This window comes from Electrona antarctica, assembly GCF_951216825.1.
Source record: "Electrona antarctica genome assembly, contig: scaffold_25, whole genome shotgun sequence".
NCBI classification, from domain to species: domain Eukaryota; kingdom Metazoa; phylum Chordata; class Actinopteri; order Myctophiformes; family Myctophidae; genus Electrona; species Electrona antarctica.
The window spans coordinates 8253750-8266011 of NW_027637034.1; the positions used below are offsets into that span (position 1 = coordinate 8253750).

At 50.6% G+C, this 12262-nt stretch overlaps 1 protein-coding gene across 1 annotated transcript; it reads left to right on the forward strand.

Annotated features, from left to right (window-relative positions):
- Positions 1-569: 569 nt before the first annotated feature.
- Positions 570-11131, forward strand: LOC306919238 (uncharacterized protein; the record flags this gene model as incomplete). The annotated part of the gene is made up of 5 exons (XM_079532058.1): positions 570-705; positions 1731-2205; positions 6407-6802; positions 7623-7876; positions 11030-11131. The coding sequence occupies exons 1-5, from the start codon at positions 685-687 to the stop codon at positions 11129-11131; spliced, it is 1248 nt and encodes a 415-aa protein (XP_079388184.1). The 5' UTR covers positions 570-684.
- Between the last annotated feature and the right edge of the window lie 1131 nt (positions 11132-12262).

Sequence of the window (12262 nt, forward strand, 5' to 3'; positions counted from 1 at the left end):
AGTGTCCATGAAAGTGTCATGGCGCAGCCCAGTCACGTGACCACTTCCCTTCCTTCTCAGAGCTTCCTAGTCAGTAAGCAGGAACTGGGGGTGGCAATGAAGGACCGGAAAGTCTTCCGTGGCAATGTGAAATCCATGATCTCGATCGCGGTCGAAAAATGATGATGATGATGATGTATCACATTGTGAGTTCATTGTTTATGGAATGATGATGATGATGTGTCACATTGTGAGTTCATTGTTTATGGAATGATGATGATGATGTGTCACATTGTGAGTGCATTGTTTATGGTGCTGTGCTGTTTATCCCCATGCCTGTCCTCTGCCCTCATTGGTCTGTGATGTCATCACTGATGTGATTGATTGAGTGGTGGTGGTGGTGAGTGGCTGATTGACTACCAGCTGGTGACTAGTAGGTTGAACGTGGCAGGCGATTGGCTCCCGTCTGCATGGACTGGCAGGTGATTGGCTCCTGTCTGCATGGTCTTGCATGTGATTGGCTCCTGTCGTCATGGACTGAACTATAAAGGCTTCCTGCCTGCAGTGGCTCAGATGTTTGCATCCAAACAACAGCGTTCCGTCTGTCTTGTGTTAAAACTATCTAAAGGACTGCTGCAGTTCTGGATAATGTAATGTCTTGTGTTAAAACTATGCTAAAGGACTGCTACAGTTCTGGATAAAGTAATGCGCCTTTGGAGTCTAGGGGTGCGTGAACTCTTTTTGTTTATTAATTTGTTCTGGCTTCTGTTTTTTATTAGGTAGGATATTTGTATATTGGGGTTTCCTTTATTTTATACGGGAACCCCTTTTGGTGTTTTAAGCATTATGTTATACTTTAGCTATTGAAAAATAGCAGATCTACATGCTCATAGCGCGGCACTACGAGCTTGTAGGTCTGCTATTTTTGATCGTGAGAATGCGGCGCAAATCTTTGAATATATATTCTTTCAGAGCAAACGTTTTTAAAGGGGCATTCCACTCATTTTCAACATTTTACTATGTCATTAATGTACCTTAGAGCTGTTGTGTGGAAATAATAAAAAAGTTCCCCCATTCTGTGTTTCCTAGAACTGGAGGTCTGAAAAAAATCCTTAACATGGTGAAACACATCTTGATGATGTCATCAAGATGTGTTTCACCATGTTAATGATTTTTTCCATAATTACAGTTCTAGGAAACACAAAATGGGGGAACTTTTTTATTATTTCCAAACAACAGCTCTAAGGTAATTCAAGCTTGGACTACAGCTGCAATGTTGGTGAGTTTAACGTCGTTTAAGACAAGCAGATGGAGGGTCAATGGAGGGTATTGGAACTCTAGATTCATCACATTATAAAAAAATCTAGAGTTGCAAATTGCGGCTAGGTTGTGAGTATAGTTGCATGAATACTGTCATGCAACCATTATCCCCAATGGCAGTTGCAAGGAGTTGCAATGGCGTGACATGTCCTTAAACGGTTTTGTTGCAAGGAGTTGCATTGGCGTGACATGTCCTTAAAACGGTTTTGTTGCAAGGAGTTGCATTGGCGTGACATGTCCTTAAACTGTTTTGTTGCGAGGAGTTGCATTGGTGTGACATGTCCTTAAAACTGTTTTGAAATGGCAATTGTGGACATAACCATCAATTCATGTCCTCTGGAGTCATCACGTTCCAACCTGTGCGAGGCCATTTGAAAGGTGTTAATAAAATAAGCAGTGACTGACTTTTAATGTTGTGTGCTGTTTTAAAGGTGAAGGTGAGGAAGTCATCCTGCACGAGCCAGTCCCAGAACAAAGCTAGTGCCAACCTCCCTGTGAACAGTGTGAAAGTTAGTGCCAACCTCCTCCCTGTGAAAGCTAGAGCCAACCTCCTCCCTGTGAAAGCTAGTGCCAACCTCCCTGAGAACAGTGTGAAAGCTAGTGCCAACCTCCTCCCTGTGAAAGCGTGCGCTGTCACAACTTCAAGCCAAACGACGGACGTGTCTCTTAAAATGAACGAAGACCTCAGAATGATTCTCGTATCCAAGACCGTGGCCGAATTGACCGAGCTCTCCAAGAGCTGCCTGAGTGAAGACCAGGCCCCGACTGTTCACGAAGGCAACGCTGTCGCAGAAGCCACGGCGATGTCTCACAGCGATGCTGAAAGAGCGACGACCTCTGATGCCCCGAGTCCCCTGACTACCTCCAGTGGAACTCCAACCAACCCAAGAACCAGTGTTGGAAAAAGTACTTTGTTTTACTTCAGTAAAAGTACCAATACTGCAATTTAGAACTACTTCGTTACAGGTAAAAGTACGGAATTGAAAATGTACTTGAGTAAAAGTACAAAAGTATCTGCATCAAAATGTACTTAAAGTACTAAAAGTAAAAGTACTCATATTGCAGAATGTCCCATTTCACAAGTTCAAAATGTGTACAAAATCTATTAAAAATAGTAGTATTTTCAAATGGCCAAAATGTATAGGGTTGAAGTGGTTAATGTATGTTCTCTATCAAAATTAAAATCTACAAAGTAACTAGTAACTCAAGTTTTCAAATAATTGTAGTGAAGTAAAAGTACAAATGTTGTCTCTGAGATGTAGTGGAGTAGAAGTAAAAGTACTGAACGCTGTGGCGTAGAGCCGCAATTTGCACACAAAGAGGTAGGAGCGCGCTGACCGCGAGAGACAAGACTTGGAGGGGTCCCTGGAACAACATATTTTCAGATGGGGGACGGTGGCCAATTGCATATAATTTGTGGGGTCCTTGACATGAAATATTGAGCACCACCATCTAGAGTTGCAAATACCCTCCAGTGACAGCCCATTCATCCAAATTGCATTTGCGATCTGCTTGTATTAAACAACGTTTCACTAGGAAAGACCAAGCATCAGACATAAGAACCTTTAGGGTGGTTTATTGAATAGACGTCGTTTATGGGCACGTCACATGCGAAGCATGGAACGTGCGGCATAAACGGCCACGGCATGGAAGGACGTTAGGGGAGCCAGCATGGTCATCTAAGGTCATCGCCACACGCAAGCGTGTAGCGTGCGGCTTGGATGGCCAGGGGCGGTGGATGCCATTAGAAGTGCCGGCATGAACATCTAAGGTCATCGCTACATGCGATCGTGCAGCGTGCGGCTTAGATAGTCAGGGGCACGAACGACGTGTGGGGCGCTGACGAGAACATCCAAGGGCATCACTACACATGGGCGTGTAGCATGCAGCTTAGATGGTCTGGCCGTGGGAGGATGCCATTAGAAGTGCCGGCATGAACATCTAAGGTCATCGCCACACGCAAGCGTGCGCCGTGCGGCTTAGATGGTCAAGAGCACGGGACGTGGGCGGTAGTGGGACTGATGGGTTCGAGGGGTTGTGGACCCAGATACTTTGGCTTGGGGGTCGAGGCGTGCGCCTGTGCGAAATGTGTAGAAACCCCAAAAGTATCTTACCAGAATTTACCAGACCCTGGAGCGGTGGGCGTTGTGGAGGTCGGGGGCGTTGGTGCGGATGTAGCTGTGATGGGCCTGGGAAGACCGTCGGGCGAGGTGAGAATGGTGCCGGGTGCGGTTGGCGACTGAACCACTGTTGTTACGAAGGGGGGACCCGATGGTGGTTACGGGGAGAGTGGGTGGTTACGGGGCTCGTAGGGGCTGGGTTGTGGACGGATGAAGGAAAGCCTCCAAAAAAAGGCCGGGAGAAATACGGCTTCGAGCGTGGCATGGTGTGGGGGTCCGAGTAGTCAGTGCGGGAGATGCAGATGTGGCTGATTTAGCTGTGAGGGGTTGGTGTTGAGGAGGGGGTTGCCTTCTTTTCGGAGGGATGGGGAGACCATGGGGGCGTTGAGGTCGATGGCTGATGGTGGAATGGGTGCCGGCGTGGCTGTAGTGAGGGAGAAGGAAGGAGGGGGTGGGGGGTTGGGGAACACTGGGTAGGGAGGGAGAGAAGACAGGTTAAATAGTGGGGCGCTGGGCGCTGCTGGGGGACATCCTAGGGTGGCTGGGGGACATCCTAGGGCGGCTGCGGGACCTCCTAGGAAAGATGGAGCCTGAAAGGGAAGAGTTTGGTTGTACTGAAAGAGGGAGGATGTGGGGGGGAGGTGGGGTGCTGCTGCCTGCTGGAGGTGGGAGGGAGGGACAGGTAGGGCAGAAGGGAGAAAACCAGGTGGAATTTGGATTAGTGGTGTAGTGTGTGGTGGAGGGAGGATACTGGCCGTTTGCAGGATGGGAAGTGGCTGGAGCTCCATTGGTTGAGCGGTGGGAGTGGAGATTGTGGACGTCTGGGGAGAATGAACGTCTCTGGAACGTCACTGTGGCAGCGGGATGCTGCGTCACGTCACCGGAGCGGGACGGAGCCGCGGGTGGACATGAGAATTGTAAATAAAGCTTGTTTGTTTGCTGAACGGGTGAACGGAATGCCTTTGGCGATGAGGGCTCTTTGTAGGCCGACCACGGTCCAGTCTGAAGCGAGGGTTGGTACTGGTGGAGCCGCGCGGAGAGGCAACGGGATGGCTGGTTGGGGAAGCTGCTGCTGGAGCTTGGTGACCGGGGAGACGGGACGAAGAAGTGCGGGATGATTTGAGCTGCTGGGCTAGTACCGGGTTCTGCTGGTGATCGTGGCGAGGGGAGGAACGTGGACCCTCGCGGAACTCCCGGGGTGTCCGGTTCATGTTGGACGCGGCGGAACCGGGAGGTACAGTAACGACTGGCCTGGGTCTACCGCGCCGCTGCTCCGGAGTGTCGGGCACGACGTCAAGATCGGCGGCGGCGATGGCTCGGTGAGTAATGGTACCGGCGGCCACGGGTTCGGCGGCGGGTTCGGTGGCGGCGCCGATGAATAGAGCCTCGTCGTCCGAGGCATGGATGTTCAGCAGGGCGACGGCGTCGGTGCGGTGAGTACCGGGTTCGGCGGCGACGGGGCCGGTGGATGGAGCCTCGTCGTCTGAGTGGTAGATGTTGGGCAGAGAGGCCATTCTGAGGCTGATGCTGATGAACTGGAAGCTACGAGTATTAATTTAAGGCTATTAATCCTCTTGTGTAGCAGGGTTTACTGGAAACTATGCACGCCGCCGGGGGTGATTGGTGAGGTAGGAGTGGTTGGCCGGGTTGGAGGTGGGTGAGTGGTTGGCACGGGTGGCACAGGGTGGAGTAGACGTTGGCAGGAGGGTGGTGGTTTGTTGTCTTTTGCTTGGTCAAACCTCCCGAACATCAGTTGTTCCAACTCCATTAAACTCACCAACATTGCCGCTGTAGGGCAAGCTTGAATTATCCTAAGCGTTTGTTTCATAAAAATCCACCGTAGACATGTTATGAGCTACTTTCTGTCAAGAAATTCCGTGCCGTGATATTTTGTCCAAGTGTTGGAGTTTGGAAGCACTAGTTTTTTATTAATGGGTCGTGCTGCTGCCTCCTGCATTATGTGCAAATTCGAAACAGGTGGTACGCAGGGCCGCTCAGTGACTTCGACGAGCGCTTCCTAACCTGTGGCGTATCTATTGTAGACATTGGTCCTTTGGTTGTTGTCGGGCAGAAGCCTCTTATCTCCATATTCCTTCTGTAAATCGACGCCCTAAGGCTACGTGATCGTACTACAGTGTCACACAAACCTAATGAGAAATGGCAGATCTACGAGCTCGAAGTGTGGTGCGAAGTGACGGGCTTTGAGCTTGTCGATCTGCTACTTTAGAATTTGAATCCTGACACGTAACCATTTTGGACATATGAGGTTTCCACCAGACAGAGACGATAATATGCAACACATTTCAAAACATTGACATTGATATAATCTTTTAATACGAACACATGTAGGCATAACTTATGACAAATGTCTTCATTCGTGAGTTGAAAACACAGAGTAAGGGAATGTTCACACTGTCCACCTTGTTATGAATAAAAACCTAGAGAAAACCTCTTACTTACTTACATACTTTCCTTCTTCTGAAGGAAAGTATGAACATCTTAACAGGATATGTTGCACAAACTGGTTAGATAGACGGCATCCTTATGAAATATTATTTGATTAGAATTTTACACACACATGCTTTTAAACAGAAATAACATTTAGTATCACAAGAAGTACTGAAATGTCATTTGCCGGTGGACTATTACATATGTATTTTTGCGTTGCATCATATATGCATTATATATTCTAAGTGTGTTAGAATTTTCAACTGTAAGACAGGCAGCCCTTTTATGCACTTCAGCTGATTTCAAACATCATTGCACAGTAATATTATGAAAGAAAAGGCTTGTAGCACTAGGTCTTTAACACATATGTCAATGTATGAAAAAGCAAATGAAGAAGACCTTATTAATTAACATGCATATGCCTTAATATTCATATCCATCCACTTCCATCAGTTTCTGACCATCACTGTTCATTTTGCACTCATCCACCAACTATCACTTCCTACCCTGCCCTGCCCTGCCCTCTATCCATACTACAGCTAATGGAATGAACCAAAGCCCAAATCAAGGCTCAGAATCCTCCCCAACGCTCACCTTAGCCCCTGACGCCCAGACAGAAGGTCCACCGAGCTGTGATGTTCAGCTAGGGAGTTCCGAGGACCCCAGAAACCAGCCATTGTCTCCCCATCACCCCGTGACCCAGCCATGGTCTCCTCATCATCCCGTGACCCAGCCATGGTCTCCCCATTACCCCGTGACCCAGCCATGGTCTCCCCATCACCCCGTGACCCAGCCATGGTCTCCCCATCATCCCGTGACCCAGCCATGGTCTCCCCATCACCTTTGGACCCAGACATGGGCTCCCCATGACCTTTTGACCCAGCCATGGTCTCCCCATCACCAGATGATGCATCCGTGTTCTCCTCACCTCTCTGGTAGGCCTGTCACAATTATCACATAATTGTCTAATCGTAAATCGTTAATTTCCAATTATTAGTGTGTCCAATTAATCGTCACCTTCATGTAGCGATGCAAGAGGGAACATATGAAAGTGACATGTCACGATTATTGTGGCAAAAACAATTGTGGTTAACGATATTGGGGCAACGTTCTGCAAAGAAATAGCCGATCTACAAGCTCACAACGCATTGCAACACAGCGCGTTGTCAGCTTGTAAATCTGCTATTTTCGAGCGAATCGAGTGAAATAAGAGCGGTACCAAATGCACTCTTTATACACGTCTGTTTTATCAAGTACTGAGGGGGTTAACCCATTTTGGGGGGGAACCCCTTTTGGTGTTTTAAGCATTATGTTATACTTTAGCTATTGAAAAATAGCAGATCTACAAGCTCGTAACGCGGCACCGAGTGCCGCGCTACAAGCTTGTAGGTCTGCTATTTTTGAAAAATCCTGAAAATGTGGCGCAAATCTTTGAATATTTATTCTTTCACAGTGAACATTTTTAACTCAAATATTTGCTTCTGGGGGGGGGGGGGGGGGGGTCCCTGGAACAACATATTTTCAGATGGTGGTCGGCAGCCAATTACATATAATCTTGGGGGTCCTTGACATGAAAATGTTTGAGAACCACTTCAGAAAACTGTCAGGAAGACATTTGTAGAATCGTTCCCGGGTCAAAATGGGTTTAAGCGGTACTGAATTAGCAGCTCAACTAAAGCTAGTACATAATTCCTAATGTCTGACTGAGGACAATGTCACGATAAATTAACATCTCTGCGATACGATTACTCTTAGCCTTAAGTACATGGCAGCTGGCTCCTCAGCTCTCCTCAGCACCATCCTGGTACCAGGCAGCATCTCTAGAGCCCTGTGGTGGACCCCAGGAGCCAGGAGAACCCAGGCACAGACCCCAGGAGCCAGGAGAACCCAGGCACAGACCCCATGAGCCAGGAGAACCCAGGCACAGGACCCAGGAGCCAGGAGAACCCAGGCACAGGAGCCAGGAGAACCGAGTTCCAGAGGAACCATACAGCCCGGTGGTGGTGGTGGTACCAGGACCCAGACCCCAGAAGAACCCAGGGTCCAGAGAAGCATCAAAGCAGAGGGAACACAGATGCCAGTGGTGTGTCCACCACGCAGACAGGCGCCCGTGGACCCAGAGCCACGCAGACAGGCGCTCGTGGACCCAGAGCCACGCAGACAGGCGCTTGTGGACCCAGAGCCACGCAGACAGGCGCCCGTGGACCCAGAGCCACGCAGACAGGCACTCGTGGACCCAGAGCCACGCAGACAGGCGCTCTTGGACCCAGAGCCACGCAGACAGGCGCTCGTGGACCCAGAGCCACACAGACAGGCGCTTGTGGACCCAGAGCCACGCAGACAGACTCTCGTGGACCCAGAGCCATGCAGACAGACGCTCGTGGACCCAGAGCCACGCAGACAGGCGCTCGTGGACCCAGAGCCACGCAGACAGGCGCTCGTGGACCCAGAGCCACGTAGACAGGCACTCGTGGACCCAGATCCACGCAGACAGGCGCTCGTGGACCCAGAGCCACGCAGACAGGCGCTAGTGAACCCAGAGCCACGCAGACAGGCGCTCGTGGACCCAGAGCCACGCAGACAGGCGCTCGTGGACCCAGAGCCACGCAGACAGGCGCTAGTGAACCCAGAGCCATGCAGACAGGCGCTCGTGGACCCAGAGCCACGCAGACAGGCGCTCGTGGACCCAGAGCCACGCAGACAGGCACTCTTGGACCCAGAGCCAGCGGTGTGTCAAAGCAGCTCAACAGGTACTGTGTACGTGTGTGGGTGTTGAATCGTGTGTTCATGTATTCGTGTGATAACTAAGGTCGACTACTTTTTTTCACTGACGAAAACTAAATGACAACTAAATAAAAACTAAGCTATGGTGACATAGACTGCGATATAATATACTTTGTCAACATAACAAATGTTAGGGACAGACTAGTGGAGAAGAGATCCAGAAGAGCTAAAAGTCATTCTATGTTCGATTGTGCTCTGAAAATAGTCGCTGAACTGTGAGATTGTAGTTTGGCTGTTTTGACCATGTGACCAAGTGTAAATTCAGACATTACGACGCCGTCAAGGCGGAGTCAAAATACATTTATACATACGTTTTGTTGATCTTTTGCTGTTTGCTTAACACTGATTGGTTGACTTCTGTCTGTCTGTCTGTCTGTCTGTCTGTCTGTCTGTCTGTCTGTCTGTCTGTCTGTCTGTCTGTCTGTCTGTCTGTCTGTCTGTCACGCACACACACACACACACACACACACACACACACACACACACACACACACACACACACACACACACACACACGCAGGGGAAACGAGGGCCAGCCGTGTGTCTTTCTTCCTCAAAGTGAAGCTGTCAGAAGCCGAGACGAAGCTGGTCGTAGGTAGCCTGGTTAATAAACCAGACCGAATCAGCCGTTGGCAAAAAAAAGTTGCCTACCAGCGGATTACGGTCTGGCGAGGCTCAGTAGCACGCCTCTTTCCTACAGCAGAGAACAGGTCGGACCAATCGGGACACGGTATGCAATATAGGCGGGCTTTGGTACAGTGACGTTCAATGCTTGAGACCTTTGACTGACAGTAGCTCTGACCAATTGCGTCAAAGAGAAAATGTTCCCCGGGAAATGAAATCCAAGTGGAGCCAGCCCAGACTGATATACCGCGACAGTGTTGTGTGATATTAGTCTGGCTTATTAGCCAGGCTAGGTCGTAGGTGAGTGTCTGTCCTTCATGTCGTAGGTGAGTGTCTGTCCTTCATGTCGTAGGTGAGTGTCTGTCCATGTCGTAGGTGAGTGTGTGTCCTTCATGTCGTAGGTGAGTGCTGTCCTTCATGTCGTAGGTGAGTGTGTGTCCTTCATGTCGTAGGTGAGTGTTTGTCATTCATGTCGTAGGTGAGTGTCTGTCCTTCATGTCGTAGGTGAGTGTGTGTCCTTCATGTCGTAGGTGAGTGTGTGTCCTTCATGTCGTAGGTGAGTGTGTGTCCTTCATGTCGTAGGTGAGTGTTTGTCCTTCATGTCGTAGGTGAGTGTATGTCCTTCATGTCGTAGGTGAGTGTTTGTCCTTCATGTCGTAGGTGAGTGTTTGTCCTTCATGTCGTAGGTGAGTGTTTGTCCTTCATGTCGTAGGTGAGTGTATGTCCTTCATGTCGTAGGTGAGTGTTTGTCCTTCATGTCGTAGGTGAGTGTTTGTCCTTCATGTCGTAGGTGAGTGTGTGTCCTTCATGTCGTAGGTGAGTGTCTGTCCTTCATGTCGTAGGTGAGTGTTTGTCCTTCATGTCGTAGGTGAGTGTTTGTTCTTCATGTCATGAGTGTCTGTCCTTCATGTAGTAGGTGAGTGTGTGTTCTTCATGTCGTAGGTGAGTTTGTGTTCTTCATTTCGTAGGTGAGTGTCTGTCCTTCATGCACAATGAAGAATGCTCTGCGGTGTCCAGATTTGGTTGCAGTGAGGAATCGCTAATGACATTTTTCAAAGTCGACTTGTCGGACAGTAAAGTCGAAGTTGAGTCGATGCATCGTTTTATGACGGGGGGGCACTTTAACAGGGGCGGGTGGAGGTGCGCGCGCTCAAATACGGAGCATGTCAAACAAAGCACTGCGCACACAGTGTCCTCTCCAATATGGCACAGTGTATGTATCATCTATATGGCAAAGCGCTGATTATCAAAACATTCACTTAGTAAGAGACCACACCTTCGCTCAAGTTTAACAGTTTATTGAATGATAAATGGGAGGAGGAGGGGAACCCGGGATGGGTGAGACTCAGGGTGGGGGAGTAGTCTCTGGAGAGGACGCCGTGTATGCACGCTCGGAGAGCGGACGTCTCTGCTCCGGTATTGCCCGGGTTCCTGAAAGAGAAGTAGAGAAGTGTGATTATGGAGAATTGGAGATGGAGGAGGAAGGGGTGGATGGAGGGATTGTTCTCGACCACGTAGGCAGTGAGAACAGGTAGTTGACGGCGCACAGGTGTATTTATACTGTGGTGATTGTGGCAGGATTGGCCAGGAGATAATGGAAGGCAGGTGGGTTTGATAAGGAAGGAGGAGTGATTGATAAGGAGGGGGGAGTGGTTATTGAATGATAAATGGGGGGAGGAGGGGAACCCGGGATGGGTGAGACTCAGGGTGGGGGAGTAGTCTCTGGAGAGGACGCCGTGTATGCGTGCTCGGAGAGCGGACGTCTCTGCTCCGGTACTGCCCCCAAGAGAGCTGACTGGGAGACGAGTGCGGGACTGGAGGAAGGGACGCGAGTGAGGATCCTTGAGAACGGGTAGAGGGTTTACAGGCGGCCTAGGTGGAGGTGGGCGTTTTGGACGTCCGTGATGTTGGTCCTGATGTAGGACTGGTAGGCTCGGGAGGACCAGCGGCCGAGGATTCGGATGAGCTGGTCCGAGAGGCCTCGCCTAGACGCGGTGGTGGCTGCGCCGATGCGAAACGAGTGGCCGGAGTAGAGCTGGGAGGGGAGGCCGGACAGCGTGAGGATTTGGCGGAGGTGTTTGTGGAACCAGGAGCGGGTGGCGATGGAACCCGTCTCTGATGAACAGTGGGTCATGTGGTGAGGCGTTGAGGGAGCGTCTCGTGGAGACGTAGCGGAGAATGGGTTCGTAGGGGCTGAGAGGAGGATCAGTTCGGAAGAGGTGGATCGCTGAGGAACGTCCGAGCTGGTCTGTCTTGCTGTGTTTGAGGGTGAAAGTGAGGGAGTTGGAGGAGTGGAAGGCGACGTCAGAGAGGCTAGAATGACGGGAAGGGTCGTAACGGGCGGAGGAAGATGTGAACTCTGCGCAGCGCAGGAACCCGAAGAAAGCGAGGAGAAACATGCTTTCTAGGGTTAGGTCGACCAGGGGGGACAGGTACCCAGTGCGGAGTGTGGCCAGGCACTTGAGGAGTGAGTCGGAGGTGAGAGGCTGGCGGCCAGCGGGGGCCGGGGCTTCGGCACGGCGAAGGCCTCGGAGTAACAGGATGATGTGGGGGTGAGAGACGGACGGGCTTGGGGACCCGTGGAGGAGTTTAAAGAAGAAGTTGAGGCCACTCAGGTAGACTTGCATGGTGGAGGTGCGAAGGTGGGAGTTGCTGGGGATGTGTGAGTTGTGGGGGGAGGAGAGGTCTACGACGAGGCGCTTCTTCCCTGAATATTTCCGGGTGGCGATGCCGATCGGGCTGATGCGGTACACCGGGAAGGGAGGCTCTGTGAAGGGCCCCATCATGAACCCCTCCTTGACTTCCTTGGCGAGGAGAGTGTCGAACGTTGCTGCGTCTTGGGTGGCTGACAGGAGGTTGTGGGAAGTGGTGGGGATGGCTAGCAAGCCGGGGTGAAATCCGTTGGTGAAGCCGTTGAGGAGGAAGTGGACGAACTGGCGGTCAGGGTGATTGCGTAGGGCGTGGGAGAGGGCTGGGACTTTGACGGG